The following is a 23,913-nucleotide window of genomic DNA, read 5'->3' as shown; positions in this document are numbered from 1 at the left end:
GCCAGATTGTATTTTAATTTTCACAAATTACTTACTCAAATGTCCATGTAGCTGCTTAATGTACTTTGGATTACACCCTCAAGACTGCTGAGCGAGAACGATAAAACAAACCATTGTCTACACTCGACACTTAACCTGTTGTCTACACTCGACACATAACTTGTTGTCTGCACTCGACACATAACATGTTGTCTACACTCGACACTTAACCTGTTGTCTACACTCGACACATAACCTGTTGTCTACACTCGACACATAACCTGTTGTCTACACTCGACACATAACCTGTTGTCTACACTCGACACATAACCTGTTGTCTACACTCGACACATAACCTGTTGTCTACACTCGACACATAACATGTTGTCTACACTCGACACATAACCTGTTGTCTACACTCGACACATAACATGTTGTCTACGCTCGACAAATAACCTATTGTCTACACTCGACACATAACATGTTGTCTACACTCGACACATAACCTGTTGTCTACACTCGACACATAACCTGTTGTCTACACTCGACACATAACCTGTTGTCTACACTCGACACATAACATGTTGTCTACATTCGACACATAACCTGTTGTCTACACTCGACACATAACCACACATAAAACACTATCAGTTGTTCGTTAAGGACGATAACCCCCACTCCCTTTCCGCAACCCCTACCCCCCCCCCCCCCCCTTTGCTTCTACCCATGGTTGTCATTTCCTTTTGTCTTTTCGGCATGTATTAGTAGATCATTTATGACTACATTTTATAACGTTTTGATGCACATTAAGACCGCTGTAGGGTTGCGCCCATACATCCCTCTAATGCACTAACCTCTCATGAAGAGCCACCAAGTACTAGTACTTTGGTGGTTTCAATGTACTTGTGGCTAATTATCTATTTTCGATTTTTCAGCTCTTATAGAGTTGTTGTAATTTAAAGCTTGAGAGAGAGAGTGAGTTTGTATAGTAGGGTATTCTTGCGTAGTTGAGATGGGCGAATTAATGTAGATGAAGAGTGTAATAAATATATTATCGATACAATTATTTTTTTTTAAACAAAAAAAAAGACAGACAAGTAATATTGATAAATCCGAATCAATCGCTAGTCAAATAAAAATGTCTACATTCTAGTCATTTTTCCCAATATTTATAACATGACAATATTTTTTAATTTGATTTAGATTTAATCTTAGTTTTTAAATAATTTTTTTTAAACAATAATGTTTTTCTGTTTTATTTTTTTCGTACTATGCCAATTCATTTTAAACATCAAACTGCAAATTCAAACTAATGACACTTTTTTTTGCGTTGTTTCCCTTTCATTTTTTTTTCCAAATTAGAGAAAGAACAAGTATTGGCAAATAGGGCCTATGTATTTTAATGCTTTAAAACTACATTTTGTTCCAGACAGTATCTTAACCTATGCCCCAATGTCCGACTGGCCCTACTATTTGGCCCCCACTGGTCTGAGGCCATTCCACAATTAGTAAACTACCATGCGTCAAATGGACAATAATAAATTAGATACACAGAGATAGCAGGTAACATGTTTGTCAGTCATTTTGTTTTTCTCTTAATTATAACATTGGCAGCTACAATTTCTTACATATTTACAGTAGTAAAACATACTTCTGGCTTACACTTTATTTATAAATAATACGGAAATTTTTTAATGCAATGATATTTTTAAACCTAAATATTGAAATGTTTGAAAATTAAGAACGAAGAAAAAGAAGAAATGTTTGATTAAACAGAGAGGAGGAACACACGATACACAGAAGACAGAAACACATATGGTACACAACAAATCCAGCTCGGGTCTAACCCCAGACGTTTAAAGCGATTAATGTTTATATATACTGTTTGTATATGTGTATGGGGATTGACTTTCTTATGTGAGGCCTGAGAGTTTCTTCATTGTGAAATATAGCACCACTGACACTGTTCCAAGTTCAATAAAATAACGTTTTTAGTTTTACACAATTTCAAATACCAAAGTCTTAATTATATCGATATCTAGTATACTACACTTCTCATTCAATAAAACATATTCCATTATTTATTGACAATATATTCACACTTCTATCAACTAAAACACCACAACTGTAACTTAACTGACTTATCTCTGCTCAACTGCTTCTAACACTCGACTGACTTTCTACACGCTTGACTGCCAACTGACGCTATCTCTGACCAACTGACCGTGATTGCTCATCTCTCTTTTGATTGGTCGGCTATGTAGTTGGTACTTACTCCTACCTACTAAGTCTGCTTAAAATAGATAATATTCTATACTATTCTACCTCTCTCCTGTGTTTTACTTAATTGTGTCTAAATGCTTAAATTTACTTCATCATATAGCCTACATTATTACATTCATATCAAATAATTCAATTCGTATCTTTTTTTATTAAATGTTTCAATCAGTTTAGATGTCGAAATAAATATTATGTTATTAAAATAAAATATGTACAGATTTATTTACCATTTCATGTTTATAGTAAATTTAAGGGAGACAAAACTAAGTAAACAGCAAATCACCTACTTTAATACAAGGAAACATTATAATATTACACAACCAATAGTTTATATGATTAATAAAAATAAAAGTAAGTTTAATGTATGCAAAATTGCATACAATGAATAGTGAAGTTAATATTTTATTAAAACTTTAATGCGATTAAATACAAAAGATAACGTTTACTTTTTTGTATACGTGTTTTTATAAATTAAGAACTATTCACTTATATCTTTGCTTCTTTACAACTACTCGATCCGGTTGTTGTTGTTTTTTTTTATATTCGCAAATGGTTTTCCCAGTGACCGCTATGTCCTTACTTAAGTATGGTACCTTAGTTGTGAGAGCAACTTTCCCATTTTCCTGAAGAAATCTCCCTCACTATTTGTCGCAGCCTGACAGATCTACAACATTTTTGTATTAGTGTGAGAGGATTCTTTTTGTTCATCCTCAGCATCACTTTGTCTTATTTCTAAATCATGACCTTTACAATAATCATCCGTAGTAAAGTTTCCAGTTTTTCTAGACTTTGATGTGGCTGGATTTGGGTGATATGGACAAATAAAATTCTTATTTAATAAAATTTGGCAATAAAAAATAAGCTAAAATATAAAAAAAATCGCTACATTTTTTTTTTATTTATACAAAGTATGTTTAAAAACAAACGTAAAAAAAGTCGAAGTACTTTTAAATAAATATAATTTTTCTCCGTATTTTAACAAAAAATAAATGGTATATTAAATTTGAAGTGACGATAAATCTTCTAATAAATAACCGACTCTTCAATGTCTAGATCATGTGGTAAAGTGAAAATTTTATAACTAAAAAAATTAAAGGACCTAATTACTCCACTGACATTGCTCTACTGACCAACTCTACTGACCAACTCTAACACTATCTACGTTTCACTGTCTTACATACTCTACTGACCAACTCTAACACTACCCACATTTCAACTGTCCTACATACTCTACTGACCAACTCTACTGACCAACTCTAACACTATCTTATTTTTCAACTGTCCTGCATGCTATATTGGTCAACTGTGACTGAACCAAAACTTCTGACTACTACACCCTCTACTGACCAATCTTTAACTGACCGCTACACCCTCTACTGACCAATCTTTAACTGACCGCTACACCCTTTACTGATCAACTCTACAACTGATGTAGATATGGGGGCCATATTAAAATTCTGTAAGTGTGCCGGTCAACATTATACATCGATTTATAAGTAATACAATGATCAGTTTGATACATTGCTCATCTATACACATTAAATGTAACTAAATGGAATCATATTATCAAAATATGTTAAACATTGTTTGACAGATTTTGAAATAAAATGTCAACAAACATTAACTGTTTTTTTATTGTTTTTATTTACTGTAAAACACAATGTTTAGAAATTTTGTTTTACAAATGTACAAAGATGACTTAAGCAATTGTTTTCAATGTTTTCAATTTTATCAAAGTTTTTTTTTTCGGAAACATTCACTTTAATTAATTGACTTCTAATTTTTTTTTTTTTTTTTAGTTGTTGTAAATATGTTGTTAGAGCCCGGGGTACCAGTGTGGATAAGCTCCCACTGTCTATACAATCATATTTTTCGTGTTAATAAGCTTTATAATATTGCTAGTGATTTTATTTAGTGCCCAACTTTCTATTTTACTGATTTTTCAAATTAAAGGCATTTTAATTACTGATTGGTTAATGTAAATAAAGTTTTATATTTACAAACAACAGACTAGGTTTACACATATAGTTCATTTTTGTACGTTTCAGATATTGATTGAATTAGATTGAGATGGTATAATGACACCTTAATTTGCTATATGTCAGGTCATCTGATAATGTGTTATCTCAAGAAACAGTTGATATCTACTTCATCTGTCACATTTCATGCAGGTTTGTTACTTCGAATGGAAGAAGTAGTTGTTTTCAATTTTGATTGTAAAAATACCTCGTTCATAACAATAGACCCAAAATCGTTTATACTGAAGATTTCTTTCAAGTACTAAATTTTAAAACATATGAATACCGTTAAACATTTTAAATTATGAGTCAATTATATATTATGTTAATATCCTTCAAAAAATCAGTATGTGTTTGTAATAAAACACTTTTTATATATTTAATATATTGAAAGAATAGCAAATCTTTTTTTAAAATTAGCTTTGACTGTTGTACTGTTTTTTGTTAGTTTTTTTTTAGTAAAGGAATTAATGAAAATTATCTCCCTTAACACATTTTAAAGCAGAATGGGAAATGATAAAAAAACATGTTTAAATGTATGCACATTTTAAATACATTATTAACACAATAAAATGATTCAACAATGTAATCACAGCATTTACATCGTAGCTGTGTTTTAGGTAATTTTGTAGCTACAAAAACTTTATTAGTTACTTATATTATTTTTTTTTTTAATTTTCAAATGTATTTCAGTAATAGCTATTAGCCCACACCACTCAACCAAAATAAAAAACAAACAAGTTAAAAGCCAGTTGTTAATTTTACATGCATTTATAAGCCAGGCCCCTACATCAGGGGTCGGCAACCTTTTGAAGCGAAAGAGCCAAAAGTTACAATTTTCAAAATTTCCATGGTTTTAAAGAGCCACTAACATTTTTTTATTTCAAATATTTTATTTTTTATTAAGATTATTAGTATTTGTTCAAGGAGCTGGAGAGCCGCATCTTGATATCAAAAGAGCCGCATGCGGCTCGCGAGCCGCAGTTTGCCGACCCCTGCCCTACATACATATTGTATAAGCCAGGTTACATGTGTACATACATGTATAAGTCAGGTTCTATTTGTACATCTATATTAGCGTATACCCTGTCTCATCAGAATAACCAATTACTAATTAATACATTCTTTAAAATAATCGGGCTTAAAATGTTGTAATACGAGTTGTGTTTTATTATAATGTTTAAATAAACCATTGGCCAAATCAAATAATATTCTTTGACACATACACCACACATGGTAGACACGTAATATTTAAAACACAAGTTATGCATGACAAAACGTATGCATTTAAAATGTAATATTTTTACATTCGAGTGCGCTAGTTATAAGACGCTTCAAAATTAATTGTATTATATCGAATAAAAGCTTATCTAACCATGTATGGCGACCGAAAATATTTAAAATATTACACCCCTCCCCCACCCCCCTCAGTCTTCACCCAGTCCACACGTGTCACATGTCAACAACCAAATCATCCTCCCACCTCTGAAGCTAACGTCCAGAAAAACTTAATAGACCACTTAAACATTACACCTAATTAACTCAATCAATAACATGTATTGTGTACCTTTCAGCGCCATTTATTAACCCTTTAATACAGTGACATATTTTAGGTCATGTTTATTTTTAGCACTACAAACTGAAAGTAAAACCTAGACTTGAAAAAAAATACACTATTTTAAACTTCTTGTATCTCAGCTCACACCCTGAGTGGTCTAAGTGTTGGATGTGTTTCTTGTATCTCAGCTCACAACCTGAGTGGTCTAAGTGTTGGATGTGTTTCTTGTATCTCAGCTCACACCCTGAGTGGTCTAAGTGTTGGATGTGTTTCTTGTATCTCAACTCACACCCTGAGTGGCCTAAGTGTTGGATGTGTTTCTTGTATCTAAGCTCACACCATGAGTGGTCTAAGTGTTGTATGTGTTTCTTGTATCTCAGCTCACATCCTGAGTGGTCTAAGTGTTGGATGTGTTTCTTGTATCTCAGCTCACACCCTGAGTGGTCTAAGTGTTGGATGTGTTTCTTGTATCTCAGCTCACACCCTGAGTGGTCTAAGTGTTGGATGTGTTTCTTGTATCTCAGCTCACACCCTGAGTGGTCTAAGTGTTGGATGTGTTTCTTGTATCTCAGCTCACACCCTGAGTGTTCTAAGTGTTGGATGTGTTTCTTGTATCTCAGCTCACACCCTGAGTTGTCTAAGTGTTGGATGTGTTTCTTGTATCTCAGCTCACACCCTGAGTGGTCTAAGTGTTGGATGTGTTTCTTGTATCTCAGCTCACACCCTGAGTGGTCTAAGTGTTGGATGTGTTTCTTGTATCTCAGCTCACACCCTGAGTGGTCTAAGTGTTGGATGTGTTTCTTGTATCTCAGCTCACACCCTGAGTGGTGTAAGTGTTGGATGTGTTTCTTGTATCTCAGCTCACACCCTGAGTGGTCTAAGTGTTGGATGTGTTTCTTGTATATCAGCTCACATCCTGAGTGGTCTAAGTGTTGGGTGTGTTTCTTGTGTGTCAGCTCACACCCTGAGTGGTCTAAGTGTTGGATGTGTTTCTTGTATCTCAGCTCACACCCTGAGTGGTCTAAGTGTTGGATGTGTTTCTTGTATATCAGCTCACATCCTGAGTGGTCAAAGTGTTGGATGTGTTTCTTGTATCTCAGCTCACACCCTGAGTGGTCTAAGTGTTGGATGTGTTTCTTGTATCTCAGCTCACACCCTGAGTGGTCTAAGGGTTGGATGTGTTTCTTGTATCTCAGCTCACACCCTGAGTGGTCTAAGTGTTGGATGTGTTTCTTGTATCTCAGCTCACACCCTGAGTGGTCTAAGTGTTGGATGTGTTTCTTGTATATCAGCTCACATCCTGAGTGGTCTAAGTGTTGGGTGTGTTTCTTGTGTGTCAGCTCACACCCTGAGTGGTCTAAGTGTTGGATGTGTTTCTTGTATCTCAGCTCACACCCTGAGTGGTCTAAGTGTTGGATGTGTTTCTTGTATATCAGCTCACATCCTGAGTGGTCAAAGTGTTGGATGTGTTTCTTGTATCTCAGCTCACACCCTGAGTGGTCTAAGTGTTGGATGTGTTTGTTGTATCTCAGCTCACACCCTGAGTGGTCTAAGTGTTGGATGTGTTTCTTGTATCTCAGCTCACACCCTGAGTGGTCTAAGTGTTGGATGTGTTTCTTGTATCTCAGCTCACACCCTGAGTGGTCTAAGTGTTGGATGTGTTTCTTGTATCTCAGCTCACACCCTGAGTGGTCTAAGTGTTGGATGTGTTTCTTGTATCTCAGCTCACACCCTGAGTGGTCTAAGTGTTGGCTAGTGCGCATGTCATGGTAAAATGTTTGCAAGTTAAACTAGAGACCTAGAGATTGTGTACGTCTCTTATTAAACAAGATTTCTGTTCATAATGTTACATCAGTGTAATCTCATCAGGACTGTGTTGACATCAGATGGTATATGAGTGGTAGATGCGGGGTGATGGGTGGATGGGCGATAGATACATGAGTGGTATGTGTGGGGTGATGGGTGGATGGGTGATAGATACATGAGTGGTAGGTGCGGGGTGATGGGTGGATGGGCGATAGATACATGAGTGGTGAATGATGGATATATAAAATAATGGCCCTCACACAGACAAACTTGATAAAACTAACACTGGCGACTGAAATCAATTAAGACACATGCAATACACATGTAAAACACGTTTAAGACACATTTAAGACACATTGAAGACGCGCTTCTACATTTCGAGTGTAAGATATATTAAACACATATATGATTTAAATAACATTCACATATACTGTAAATATGTGACGTTTGATGTATAACTATAGACTTTAACACAACAACTTTGGTTTAATTGTCTCTTAATTTACTTCTGTCATAATCGTTGTTCCCTTTTTGAGTTCAAAAAAAAAAAGTTGCAGCTTAACCTGTGCTAATTTTCTTTTCAATGGACTTGATCGAACCCTGTTTTTGTTGTGTCGTAGGACATGTGCCCGAATACGACAAACTCCTTCTTTAGTGTTGCACTGTGTTTCAAAGTAAAGCAAACAAAAAATTAAAACTTTTAACGTTATACATATCACAAACTGTTTTATCTGGAAATTAAAAAATTTATTCTGTATTGATGAGAGTTCTCAAACAGTTTAGATAGTGTCTAGAACCAAATGTCTTTTCTTAAAACTTAAAATGCATATTACTATAGCCATTTCTTATTACATAGAAAAGGTAAAGGGAGACCAATCAATCAAACTAACAGAGCTATATATTATAAAAATTTTAATAACATATTCTTCAGAGATAGGCATAATACTAATAAAATAAATATGTATAATCAACATGTTTTAGAAAATATTAAAAAAATTAAGCAAGAAAGCAACATTTTATATAAAAACGTATTAGGTTATACAATTATAAAAAACTGTGACTTGAATGTATATTGTTTTTAAAGGCTTAGGATCCAGCCAGTTGAATCAATGCTATCACGTATGTCACTATTCGTTTTGAGAATATTTTTTTTTAAATTTAATACAATATTATATAGTGAACTCTCATTGATCAGTCAGAAAGAATATAATAACAGTACAACGAACTGACCTGTCACGTGGGACGGTCAGCTGACCAAGAGTTGGTCAGTCTGATCTGAAAGGTAAACTATGCTTTTAATTATAAAATAAAACAATGAGATATTAAAAATGTAAATGTCCATATAAGACAATGTAACTATATTTGATACATTTAAATAGTCATATAATACGATGTAACCATATTTGCAAAATTTAAAAGGATACATAATAATACATAGCACTATCTATGATTTGTTATACGTCCTATATACAGTATAACCATACCTAATTACACCGGGACTTTAAAATGTATACATTGGAGTGCTACGAATTATTGCAACATGTGTCTAGTAGGTATGTTCTACATGTCTCTAACGGGCCCAGCATATGTCTGGCAAGGGTCTAACATAGACGTTGTCAGGATCGTGTGATATACTGGAAGGTAAACCGTCTAGTAGAGGTTCATTTAGTAAATGTTGATGTTACATATGTTACATCGTCACCATCAAGTCGGTAAACTTGTTGCTTAATTGATTTTTTTTTTAATTAAGTAAGTCACTAATAATGTCAAATATTCACTTACACTGTATCTACATCAAATCCTGAACTACCTGCATAATCATAGTTTATGGCTGCTGAAATCTGAAGAAAAGCCAATCTACATCTATTCCACTACTATTATCAGGCAATCCCAAATGTCGCTATAAGACTAATATATTCTTATAGACTGAAAATACATATACATAAGCATGTCGTTTGAGTTATATAAAGCTGAAATAATATTTAACAATGTTGTAGTTGATGCTCATACAGTGTTATGTAACAACGACAAATATTGTTAGAACAACAGCTTTAAGTATGTAATTGTACACTGTTAAATATATTGTTTCAGTTACTTACCAGTTCTATTTTTCTAAAAATCGGTTTTAATACATTTAAAAACAGAAATATTTTAAACAAAATATTCATCTAACAAATTACTAAACAAAACTATTTATAAGTTTTAGAAAATATTCAAAAATTAGTAATCACGCTAATATGCATAACATTTTCTCAGGTTATAAAACTTGAAAACAGTGACTTTAATGCATACTTTTTTCTAAGACAAGCAATTTATTCAGCTTAAACTTACTTCCTTGGGGTCGCGGTTTTTGCGGAAATTTATTTTTCAACAATAATACATTCATCTTAGTAACTCTAATTCTCAACCAATAACTCACTAGGGCTGGGGTCGGCAACCCGTGGCTCGCGAGCCGCATGCGGCTCCTTTGATGTCAAGTTGCGGCTCTTCGGCTCCATGCACAAATATTAATAATAATTTTGTTATTTTCAAAACTCATCAAAATATTGTTCTGCAACACTTGGTAATAAATTATATAATGAACATAAACAATACACACTCGCTTTTCTATTAATATTAAGGTACGCCCTATTTTCAATGTACTTCATATTAGATTGTCCATCTCGAATTGAAACATTCAACTTTATGGTGGATATCACAAAGAAACTAAATTAGCTAAATGTAAAACTGCAAGGAAAGGGAAACTCAGCTTATGCCTTGCTTGAGAAGTGGATGTTTCGAAAATAAATAACTTTTTTTTGTTTATTGAAGACGCGGAGAGCGGTAAATTACTTGATTTCGAAAAATCCGAAAAAAATATATCATGAAACCAATGCAACTATTAGCATGAATTGCTTCAGCTTTACACAGAGGCGTAGCGACCCTTCCCGTCGCCAAACTTTCGATTTGCACTCCCCCCCCCCCCCCAAACTTTCGAGTTGACATCTGGAGTGATGACGATCTTTAGGTCAACATATTCGTGCTAGCAAGAGTTTTAGTACATGAATATAATAAAAAGTTAAGTAAGAAGCCAACTAACAAATAAAAATGTTGAGGCGTGCTTGAAACTTAAAATAAACCGGGAGTGATCTCCCCTAAACTTTCTCGAATATTCTTATATAAAATAACAGGGGATGGGAACTCGGGCTATAGACATGATTTTTAATCCATTTTAAATACTTAAAGTTTTAAAAATAGAATAAAATCTCGTACACAAATTAATTGCACACCAAGTGAACGCCAAATAAAAAAGCGCATAATAGTGCGCAATATTATTAGTACTTCTAAAATTTACATTAGTTTTTTGAGAAATCGAAAGTAGCGTAAATTACTACTTCCAGTCAACGGAAATTACTCAAAATTCAACAGAAGGTAGAGAATTAGATCTTTTACTTACATGTGAAATTTCATGTATCTATCTGAAATAGTCCTCAAGTTATAGGCTTTTGAAAAATTCAAAGTAGGAAAAGTACCACTTCCGGTTATCGAAAATCGCTCAAAAGCTGATACGGATCTACGATTTTGATAAAATACTTATATATGAAATTTCATCAACCTAGCTGTAACGGTACTCAAGTAATCGTGTTTACACACAGACACACAGACACACAGACACACACACACAGACATACGGACAAGATTGCAAAATTATGTTTTTCCGTATCAGTGAGGTGTAAAACGTCGAGATTTTTAAAAATCTTGATTTTTTTTTGCACGATTACAATACTTTCTCTATACTTCGTATATACGAGAAAGTAAAAAGAAGTTATGAGCCAGATTTAAACAAACTTTCAAACGGACTGAAAGGTCAATGCTCAAAATGGGCTTCCATTGATGTAACAAATGTAAATATTAAATGATTATAGTTATATTATTGGATTACTAATTTTATTATTTTAGCAGAGCTACTAAAATACCATAATATGTTGTGTGAAACATGTGTATTTTTAAGAGTAAATATTATTTCATATTTAAAGCTATGTATTTAAATTATATATATATATATATAAATATATAATATATATATATATATATATATATATATATATATATATATATATATATATATATATATATATATATATATATATATATATATATATATATATACCTAATCCTAAATATTGAAAAAAACGTTTGTGGCTCTTTAAGAACTGGTAAATTTTGTAAATTGCATCTTTTGGCTCCTCCGTCGGAAAAGGTTGCCGACCCCTGCACTAGGGACAAGTAGATGCAATATGATAGCATTGGAACGAACTGACTGATCACGAGAGACGGTCAGCTGACCATTTTTTTAATGATGCATTAACCTTGACTCAATGTTAACATATCGTAAAAAAAACGGTACAATTTTCCAAAAAAAGTACAGCTAAGAATAATATGATGTATGCTTATATATGAATAAACTGTAATGTTATTTGAACTTTTCATTGTGTCGTTGTGTTGTAAACTGGAGTAAAATTACAGGCCTTAACAAAGCTAAGTGAAGAAGAAAGTCGATGACCTGACACATATATAATAAAACCTTAGACTTCTCCCACCACACTGTGGTTGTTGGGTATGTTTCAGCAAAAAGATAAGTTGTAACAAAACGGTTTTTGTTCCCACTGTTGGTGTATGGCTTGCAGGAAAATGATCCCATGTTGCTACAAGTTTGAGTAATCCAAGGAAATAGCCATTGAGAGTAGAACACACTGGTTCATTATCTGATCTGAAAGGTACACTATGCTTTTAATTAGTTATTATGACTGAAACAACTCGTTTAAAACACTATCCAGTATTGTCGAATTTTATTTATCTACAGCTAAAGATTATTGAAGTTTTAGACTTATAAAACAATCTCTATATACCGACATAGGATGTATTTATAAGAACAATGTAATTATTGTGAGCTAGACACTTTCCTGACTGTCAATATGACTTGTAAAGGAATATATTTGCAAGCATCAGGGATTTTATTGAAAATATGGTTGCCATGACCTTTGAATGAATAAGACGAACGATCAATCCGGTTGAATTAAAGTTGTCCTGATAATGCTATTTCATGACATTTTTTTAAACGATAATACGTACATGCACGCTATAATGACCAGATAATAACCCCACATTGGTCAAGCAGAAACAATATAATAACAGTGGAACAAACTGGCCTGTCACGTGTGACAGTCAGCTGACCAAACGTTAGGAGTTGGTCAGTGTAACGTGTAGGACATAGTCGCATATCATAAAGCAGTTGGAGATTGAGTACAGTTAGGAATGGTCTCATATGCGCCTATATATGAATAAACTGTAATATTATTTTGTTCTTGGGGCGTTGGAGAAGACGGAAAATACAACTAACAAATACCGGAGAGATACACGAGAGATGGCGGATATCCAATTATTCTTACGGGGCGAGTAGGATTGGAAAACAATGACTATTTTTTTGTTTGTTAAGAGGGTCATACATAATAATATTGTAAATTAAATCGTTACAAAAAAATATATCATAAATGTCAATACATTCTTAAATGTAAAGTTAGACACATGATCAAAAATGCAAGTCACCCATAATGTCGAACAATCATACTTTTATTGCATTTGTACTGAATTTATCCCATTAAAGTAAAATGTACATTCATAAGACACATTTAAAAAAAAATTATGTGCAATAGATACATACGTTGTAGGTGATTGGTAAATGGGCGATATATACATGAGTGGCCACTGCCGGCTGCATACAACACAGACACACTTTATAAAACTAACACTACCTTTTAAACTCTAAGCATTTAAGACTCATGTAAGACACATGTAAAACACATTTAAGACACAATTAAGTCACGTTGAAAACGCATTTCAACATTTTTAGCATAAGATATATTAAACATATGATGATTTAAACATGTGTTTAAAACACAATTGTATTAATGTAATATTTTATCAACTTCCTAAGAGATTATGCCAGGAAAATGGCAAGCTGCTATAACTTTCCACGTCTGTGGCCAGATACTTGTAGGATTTCAATTCAAATATGAAATAACAGTTGACATGACGTGGATTACTAACATGTTAAATCTGATACAGTGTTACATTCAGTGAAAATATTCAAATATATATATTAAGTAGATTAGGCTAGAGTTTTGTAATTTTAAAATTGCAATAAAAATGAATGTTTCCAAAATACTACAGGTCTTTTTCCAAAATATATATCAAGGGCAATAACTTAAAAAATAACTTTGACACATACTTATATCATTACATTTTCTTTTTAAATACTAAAAAGGGCCGAAAATTGCATCACTTTAAATTACGTAAATAAAGTATTTATACACTCAAACAGATGTTTGTATTGCTCATTTATAAGTCTTAAAAAAATAGGTGAATAAATAAATTTCAAAACAGTGGCCAAACGTTATACATTTATCAAAGACAACCGATAAGGTCGAGATAACTGTTATTGGTGTATTTTTTTTCGATCTTGTCTTAGAGAATTTTCTTCTTTATGTTACATTAAATGTTTAGTTTCAACTTGCGGTGTCTAATTTTAGTAGTATAAGGCAGGGGTCGGCAACCTGCGGCTCGCGAGCCGCATGCGGCTCTTTTGATGTCGAGGTGCGGCTCTTCAGTTCAATGGACAAATATTAATAATTATTTTATTTTATTCTTGAAACTAATAAAAATATTAGTCTGCAACACTCGGAAATGAACGATTTAATAAATATAAACAATAAACACTCGCTATACTATTTGCGAATTTGACATTTTATTTTCGCAAATATCCCCCCATGAGTATTCTCAACAGCTTCCTAAAGTTTCATGGCGATCGGATGAAAGGTGTAGTAATGAATAAAAGACCAACAGACACACACACACTTACATACTACATAGGCTACATTGATATATATCCCATATTCTGCTAGCGTCCCACATATGGGACGCTTGTAAAAAAATTGCTAAAATTCATTAAAAACTAGTAAAAACACAAATTATGCTTCATTGTATTTGAAAATGGTTAGACTATTGAATTTGTGTGTGTTTTGTGAAAAAAAATTAATTTATAAAAATGTTATAGCGCCGGCTTTGCAGGACTTGTCAAAATGGCGGAAAAAAGAAAACATGCGCACAGGAAAATGCATATCTTCTAAAATATTAACATTTTAAGTGCAAAATACATTTGAAACGTGTAGCAGTACCATATTTCTATCTGATGAAAATTTAAGAGTAACAATTTCTTTTAACTACTTGGTTATATCAAGTGTACAATAAGCGTCCCATAAGTGGGACGCTAGCAACGAAAGGCCCCATGTAGATTGTTACACAGATGTAAATGTTTATGTTAAATGGTTATTTATGATGAAACAATTGTTGACTTAGTTAACTGTTGACTTTGGGGTGTTAAGTAGTATTTATATATAATTAATTATGACCTTGACCTATATTTACTTATATATTATTGTATAAAAAAATTGAAAATATTGAAAAAGTTACATTTTTTTAAGTTTTCAGAATTACACTAACTGAAGTATTTAATACAATTGAATATAAACTAATTTAGTATTGCTGTTAATTTACTAGTGCGTGATATTAAAATTATAACAAACCAGAACAATAACAATGGTCAAGATTTAGATGAAACGATTCAGTCATGGGGGTTGGTTAACACTCTTCATATAAGAGAGCTCAAGCTACATATAGCAGAAATGTGAATTAGCTGTGTACAGTTGTCATGCCCCAATCATATTCCCCTCCAAAGGTTTCCCATACCTGTTTTACTTTGTTAAATATTACGAGGCTTTGTAAAGGGATTGCTGGTGCTAGATTGGGAGCTGTTCGAATAGTGAGGTACTTACATGGATGAGAGCCATGAACACTCAATACAGGCCTTCAGAGACTGATCTGGGCCCTAGAAATAAGATGTCTGATGTCCTAATGTACGCCTGTGAGGGCAGGGGGGGGGGGGAGCGACGGTAACAAAAGAGAAGTTGGCTGGATGACATCTGGGACTGGACCGGATCGTCTTTTGCAAATTCACTGAGTTTCTTCCAGGGGAAGGGGGGGGGGGGCGGGGGCGGGACTCACAGAACAAAATGGTATTTATATACAAAACATACTTCTATCAGTGTCCACCCTCCTCCGGAAATTTAAGCCCCCCCCCCTTGCAAATTTCAAGTACGCCCCCAAAAAATCAATTATTTATATTTAATTATATTACATTTTCGATGAATAATAACACTATTGGTGATCATGTGTGTATAATTAGATGTACCAGTCACAGCTTTACTTATTTCCAAGTGTTATACACTTTGATGGATGCTAGATTAAAAGAAAACTAGACATTTGAACATAATTTATGCATTTTTGACCATGGTATGGCTAACCCAATTGAACATTATCAGTATTTTTAACTGCCCTAAACAATGAAATCATTGGCCTAAAAATACAAAATCAGTATACAGCTTAATTTTCGCTAGATTAGCCATATTTCGTGATAAATGATTTTTTTTTCAATAAATGTACATGGGGCCGTTCGTTGCTAGCGTCCCATTTATGGGACGTTTTTTTAAAAATCGATATTAAAAAAAGTATTGATTTTTAAAAAAAAATCTATAGCCATTCCTTCATTCAGTGCCCAAAAGCTAAACCATATCAAAAAAATTATAAAAATTTGAGACCTTGGGATAATATGGGTTAAATATATATATATATATATATATATATATATATATATATATATATATATATATATATATATATATATATATATATATATATAATCCTAATCCAAGATCATAATATTAAAATAAATATGTTAGTGGCTCTTTAAAAGCTGGGAAATTTTGAAAATTGTAACTTTTGGCTCTTCCGTCTCAAAAGGTTGCCGACCCCTGTGTTATAAAGTTCAAAATTAATGCCTAAAGAAAATTTTTTCTGTCAAATGTAATTTTTATTTTCATATTTTGGATGCACATTTTAAAGTAATTTGAAATACAATATTTGGTCGGACACAGTTTAATTTACTTTTTATTTTTTTCAACTGTATCAAACGATACTGTCAGTTATGCAAATACCATTGAAGTTTGAACACAGTCATCAAATAGAAAGTAATTTAAAGTGACAACATTTAATCTAATCCAGACAGACTGACAGACAAACAGACAACCAAACATACACCGTATTTCCAGCTTTATTTAAATTTATAGATACGATATTTGTTTTAAAAAATATTGAATTTCTGAATTGTGATAAATGAAAGATAGCCGTAACGATGCACCGAAATAGTTCATTAAATAGTAACCCTTTATTTACGGAATTAGGTTATGAACGAATTTTTTTCTTTAACAATGTGTTATCATATTGCTTTTGGCACATATACTTTTTTAATGTCCCAAACATATATTGGTACTTATAAGACCGTCAGGAATGTGGGACATTTTTTGTACGATGGCGACGATGTAACAGATGTAACATCCACATTTACTAAATGAGCCTCTAGTAGACGGTTTACCTTCCAGTATCTCACACGATCCAGATATATTTATATAGTATACTATTCAAAAGTATACAATTCATATAAAATCTTTTAGATAGGGATGCATTGTATTTTCAAATATCTCAAATACAGTTACATTGTATTAAATGACCATTTGAATATCTCAAATATGGTTGCATTGTATTATATAGCTATTTAAATGTATCAAATATGCTTACATTGTATTATATGGTCATTTACACAAACCAAATATAGTCACATTGTATCATATGACCATTTAAATATATCAAATATGATTACATTGTATTATATGGCCATATAAATGTATGTCACAATGTATCTAAACCAGATGCCAACGTCAGAGGCGTAGCGACCAGTTCAGGTGCCGGGGCGAACTATCAACTTTGCTTCACCCATCTCTAGAGTTATATATAATGCATATATCCTCCCCCACACATTGTATAGTTATTTATATTGGAAAAAAGATCGTCCTTTCCCAACCCATTTTGGAAATGTCGGGGGCGCTTTTTACCAGTCACTGTCATTTAATGTTTTTTTTTTTATGTTGGTGTCAAACAATGGATGTTGAAATCAGTTAAATAAGCCCGTCTTTTTTTCTTAGCTTCGACAGTATGTCATTAAGTAATGCAGCAAAAAAAAAAAATGGGCTTTAAAAAAGGCCCACAGTTCGCTACGCCCCCACCTCCGAAGAAAGTTTGGCGCCTCGGGCGGCCGCCCCACTAGCGCTTCCATAGCTACGACTGTGCCCAACGTGTACACCATTTGATGTAGCGAGAATAAACATGTTCTTTTTGTAGTTCAATTTAAATGGTATTAACGTTGTGTAATATGTATTTAATACAAGTATCAGGTGGGTCTATGAACATGTTACATTTTTATGGCAAACTAACTCTACGAATTATTTCCCATTGATTTTAAGTATACAGTAGAAGAGAGACAACCGAACTTTAAAACACATTGACAGTCTTTTCAATAAGTGCACACTTTAATTAAACCTCAAATGTCTAATCTTTTTTATTTAAACTAGAAACATTATGCGTTTGACACTTATATAGTTTGTGTTTATTCGTAAAATATTATTTTAAATAAAAATGTTGCATTGGTTTAATTTTTAAACGCTTCGAGATTAATTTACAAATATTTTAAAGACAAGTGAAAACTTCTATTTATCCTCGGTCTTTTCATTTTTCTGTTGTTTACTATTATTTTAAACAAATACGAAAAAAAATAGAACAAAAGACTCACCATATCGTATTCACTCGACAACGCTCTAAACTCTAAACCCAAAGAGAAAGAAACAAACAAGTAATTAGATTTTAATGTGATGCTAAATATAAGTCACATTACCGCATTTTAATGTCAGATCAACACATTGGGGAAAGTGTTCAACCAACTCTAGAATTAGAAAAGTATCAACACATTTGGGAAAGTGTTCAACCAACTCTAGAATCAGAGAAGTATCAACACATTTGGGAAAGTGTTCAACCAACTCTAGAATCAGAGAAGTATCAACACATTTGGGAAAGTGTTCAACCAACTCTAGAATCAGAAAAGTATCAACACATTGGGGAAAGTGTTCAACCAACTCTAGAATGAGAGAAGTATCAACACATTGGGGAAAGTGTTCAACCAATGATGTAAGTTACTTTCCTTAACCTAATTAAATTAACAAAATGGGAAGTGATAAAAAGTTTTTTAAATAAATATAAATTGTACATTGTTAACAACTAAATGGTTCAACGATGTAATCACGGCATTTATATCGTAGCTGTGTTTTAGGTGATTTTGCAGCTGTACAAGATTTATATGATTCACATTATAGACGACGATCTAAGGTGTGTTATTTTACTCTACATAACACTCCTGTTACTTTTTAAAATATGTATTTCCAAATATATTTCAGCAAGAGTTATTAGTCCATACCACTTAACCAAGATCCAAGTTTACCACTGTATATATGATTGGTGTCTTGAACAACTGACTGCCAAGTTTACAACTGCAGACATGATTGGTGTCTTTTGCTGAACAACTGACGGCTAAGTTTACCACTGTAGATATGATTGGTGTCTTTTGCTGAACAACTGACGGCTAAGTTTACCACTGTAGATATGAATGGTGTCTTTTGCTGAACAACTGACGGCTAAGTTTACCACTGTAGATATGAATGGTGTCTTTTGTTGAACAACTGACGGCCAAGTTTACCACTGTAGATATGAATGGTGTCTTTTGTTGAACAACTGACGGCCAAGTTTACCACTGTAGATATGAATGGTGTCTTTTGTTGAACAACTGACTGCCACGTTTACAACTGAGGACATGATTGGTGTCTTTTGTTGAACAACTGAAGGCCAAGTTTACCACTGTAGATATTATTGATGTCTTGAACAACTGACGGCCAAGTTTACCACTTTAGATATGAATGGTGTCTTTTGTTGAACAACTGACGGCCAAGTTTACCACTGTAGATATGATTGGTGTCTTTTGTTAAACAACTGACGGCCAAGTTTACCACTGTAGATATGATTGGTGTCTTTTGTTAAACAACTGACGGCCAAGTTTACCACTGTAGATATGAATGGTGTCTTGAACAACTGACGGCCAAGTTTACCACTGTAGATATGATTGGTGTCTTTTGTTGAACAACTGACGGCCAAGTTTACCACTGTAGATATGAATGGTGTCTTTTGTTGAACAACTCACGGCCAAGTTTACCACTGTAGATATGAATGGTGTCTTTTGTTTAACAACTAACGGCCAAGTTGACCACTGTAGATATGAATGGTGTCTTTTGTTTAACAACTGACGGCCAAGTTTACCACTGTAGATATGATTGGTGTCTTTTGTTTAACAACTGACTGCCAAGTTTACAACTGCAGACATGATTGGTGTCTTTTGCTGAACAACTGAAGGCTAAGTTTACCACTGCAGATGTGATTGGTTGTATTGACCTCAGCTGTGTTTAGGTAGTTGGTGTTTCTAAAATCATCAACACATTTCTGTAACGTAATGTTAAAATTGGCTTTTGGGCTTTCTAAACCACAGGTTAACAGATACAATTGTATGTGTAACAATACTGACACTCAAAAAATCTTCAGCAAAATCGTTTTACATTAAAAAAATCTGCATGCGAGTGATCTTACTAAAAGGTATGTTGAAATATTAAATTGTGTGCCATTTCTACTTATATTTATTGCAGACAAATAGAGGGACATATATTTCTAGCGTTTGATTTTCATGGTTTCTAATACGTCAATTTTGATGGTTGAGTTCAACCAGTACCCAACACAAGGCATGATTTAAGCAATGACGGCTGGACATAGTGCTGACCACTCAATGTATGGGTAGTTGTATCATTGACTGGCCACTACTCCCCATCTATTTACACTGCTCTCTCTATGTCTGATGTTATTTCTTTTGTTGACTTGTCTAGCCTGGGGACTCTAGTGATAGTCTGAATAACCGTAGTAGTCATGTGTCTTAGGCACGAATAGTAACATTGGATGCTAAATAATAATAATTCGGTACTGTTTCCACTCTATTAAAGAGCTTAAGTTGTACTATAAGCGAGTATTTAATCAACACATGTTTAGCCATATATAACTCAGACCGTTACACTGAGACCAATACACGTATTTAGGAGAGTGTATATGTAGGGAAAGGTTTATGTAGGATTACACATTTTTTCACCCCCTCCCCCCACCCTTATGGATATCGCTTAGGCGATACCTTAGTTCGCCTTATTGGTAGCGCCGGTCCTGATCAGCTGACCGTTACACGTGACAAGTCAGTTCGTTCCGCTGTTATTTTATTGGTTCGACCTGAAAAATGTTATTGGCTTATAACTAGAGTTTAATAAATGTGCTATTGTTAAAAAATAATTCACAATCGAATTTCGCAGCATACTCCAATGTTAAAAAATGGGTTGGACCTTTTGTCAATTAAAACTGTTTCAATGAAAGGAAAGTCAATGTTTTCACATTGAATAACAAATAAGTTTTTAATAACAGTTAGCTTTCGTGCTTTACTTTTAAATACTTTTAAATATTTTCTAAAATTAACTATATGTTTTGTACTTGTTATATTAGTACTATGGTTAATTTGTTAAAGTATTTGTATTTTATTTAATACGAGCCGACCCGCGGCGTATCACAGTAATTCATAATGTGTGAACTCGACAGTACCATTGCTGTCACTGAAAAAAAATGTGCTTTAAAACACTAAAACCCTTATTTCCCCCCAACCCCAACCCCACTCCGTGAAATCAGCCTCCTCTTAGTTACCCCCACCCCTAAATTAAAAATAGTTTCAAACTAAATGATCTGCCCCTAATTGGCGTCACTAAACCCGGCTCTAAGATTGTAAACATGTAGCGTGAACCACAGCTCACCAGACCATGTGGGGTGATGGTGGTTGCGATATGCCTAGAGAGGAAGACAGGGGACTGCTAGGCGCGCTTACAGCTTGTTTTCTAAAGTCTCCAAAAAGAGATCTATATATATAGATAATATTTGTTTCTGTTTGTTTATTTGATTTGTCTCCCATGACCTTTTCTTCAAGATAAGAAATCGCAATAGTAATATGTATTTCAAGTTTTCATAAAAAGACATTTTGTTTTAGCTATTATCTAAACTGGCTGAGAACTTTAATAAAAATATTTGATTTCCAGATTAAACAGTATGTGATATTCGTTACTTTAAACACGTGAATTTTTTTTTATGAGAAAGAGCGCGCTACAAAATAGTACTCAACAACATTATCTCAATACAAGAGGTTGCTTTACAAGCACTAATATGAGTATATATGTTGAAAAGACCTTACTAAAGTTTGTATGCGCTATGTAACTGGGATAAATAACATAGATTTACAATTAGTAAATGAGCTTTCAGCTTTTCTCAAAAGTAAGTATGTCAGAAAAAAAAAAAAGCAGCAAAAAAAAAAAAAATTAAACGGCGAATTCCTGTTTATTTTATTTAACGACATAAGCACTTTCTTTGCTTACGCTGACTGTGAGCTCGTTTTGACAGATTGGGCGAACCACGTGACATAATTATCCAATCAGACGCTGAGATGGATTTAAAAGTCACTGTCCTAGTCTGGTTTGTTATTTCCCTACATCTATTTCAGGCGTGTATCTCTTCTGAAACAGATTGTATTAAGTTCAAAAGGCGTCCTCTTATTAGCTGAAATCACTGTACTTTATCTATTTTTTAATTTTTAATTTTATTTTTGGAAAAAAAAAACAGGAAACAATTATGCCCAAATATGCAGAACCCCAACAACGTTGATATAACTAACGAGCCGGCCCGCGGCATAACATACGCCGCTATTTAGTTGTTTCTAATTTTCAATAATTCATAATTTGTGAATTCGACAGTACCAACGCTGACACTGGAAATATTTCTTTAAAACACTATAAGTAGCTCGTTAAGGACCATAACCCCCCCCCCTTCCTTCCCCCCCCCCCCTCCCCCCCCCCCCCCCTACGTTAAAAATCGTTGGCTCTGCTTGTAAACATTTAGAGTGAACACAGCTCACTAAAACCATGTATGGGTGGGGAGGTAGGGAGAGCGTTTTATTTTTTTTTTTTTTTTTTTTTTTTTTTTTTTTTTTTTTCATAATAAGAAAAATGTATTTTTTTAAAACCAGTGAAACAAAAATCATTTTTTTGTGTCTGCCTCCACAGCTGGGGGGTGTTCAAGGACAGTGTCTATTAATCCAAATTCTAAGGCTTCAGATGGACTCATAAAGCGATCACGCTCCATACTTTTTTCAATCAGTTCTAATGGTTGTTTGGTGTGTCTAACATACAATCTGTTGATCTGTTTCTTCAACTTTAAAATTTCTTCTGCCTGAATTTGAATGTCAGTTGCTTGGCCTGCAGCTTGCCCTGAAGGTTGGTGAATCATGACACGTGAGTTGGGCAGAGAGTGGCGCAGGCCTGGGGCACCAGAACACAGCAGTAAGGAGGCCATGCTACAGGCTTGACCCACACACCATGTGGCTATAGGAGGCTGCACATACTGCATGGTGTCATAGATGCCAAGACCAGCAGTCACTGAGCCACCTGGACTGTTGATGTACATATGAATGGGTTTTTTGCTACTCTCTGATTGTAAAAATAGGAGCTGCGCCACCACTAGACTTGAGAGTTCATCATGGATTGGTCCCATGATACATATTATCCTTTCTTTCAGCAATCTTGAAAATATGTCATAAGCTCTTTCACCCCGTCCAGTTTGCTCTATGACGATGGGGACCATAGGGAAATACCTCTGTATGGATGTGTGGAGTTGACACTTTGGAAAACAAGGCAGAAAGTACCTTGAGACCTGGAGCATTTTGCTTCTCGCAATCTGCATTTCAGAACTGTAGCAGGTAGATTATCTTCACTTCTAGAAGTAGAAGTTAGTCTAGATTTAGAATAATCTAGATCTAGATCTTTCTTTCTAGATACTCAATCACTTTATATCGAGTCAACAGTGTGGCAGCTGAGGTTCATACATGGTATTAGTGTCTTTTTTTTTTTACATTACATTCTTTTTCATCTTGAAAACATGACGTATGTGATTTAAAAAAAAAAAAAAAAAAAAAAAAAAAAAAAAAAAAAAAGGGAGAGCGTTTGCAGCTTGTTTTCTAACGGCTCGAAGAAGAGAACTATATATATATAGATTGTTTCGCTTATCTGAGTAGATTATATTTATTAACCACTAAGTTTTTGTGTTTTTATAAACGTAAGCACA

At 33.8% G+C, this 23,913-nt stretch overlaps 1 protein-coding gene across 1 annotated transcript; it reads right to left on the bottom strand.

Moving 5' to 3' along the window:
* Positions 1-22,794: 22,794 nt before the first annotated feature.
* Positions 22,795-23,620, bottom strand: LOC131939135 (ATP-dependent Clp protease proteolytic subunit, mitochondrial-like). Its single transcript, XM_059297350.1, has one exon. The coding sequence runs from the start codon at positions 23,530-23,532 to the stop codon at positions 22,831-22,833; it is 702 nt and encodes a 233-aa protein (XP_059153333.1). The 5' UTR covers positions 23,533-23,620; the 3' UTR covers positions 22,795-22,830.
* Between the last annotated feature and the right edge of the window lie 293 nt (positions 23,621-23,913).

The sequence above is a fragment of the Physella acuta genome, unplaced genomic scaffold (genome assembly GCF_028476545.2).
Source record: "Physella acuta isolate Inbredline_101_S28 unplaced genomic scaffold, ASM2847654v3 ptg000265l, whole genome shotgun sequence".
Lineage (NCBI taxonomy): Eukaryota > Metazoa > Mollusca > Gastropoda > Physidae > Physella > Physella acuta.
Note: the sequence above shows the minus strand (reverse complement) of the source record. Positions and strands in the feature narration are given on the sequence as shown.

Excerpts from the sequence above, each read along its gene's own strand:
- LOC131939135 (XM_059297350.1), bottom strand. The coding sequence starts at position 23,532 with ATGCAGATTGCGAGAAGCAAAATGCTCCAGGTCTCAAGGTACTTTCTG.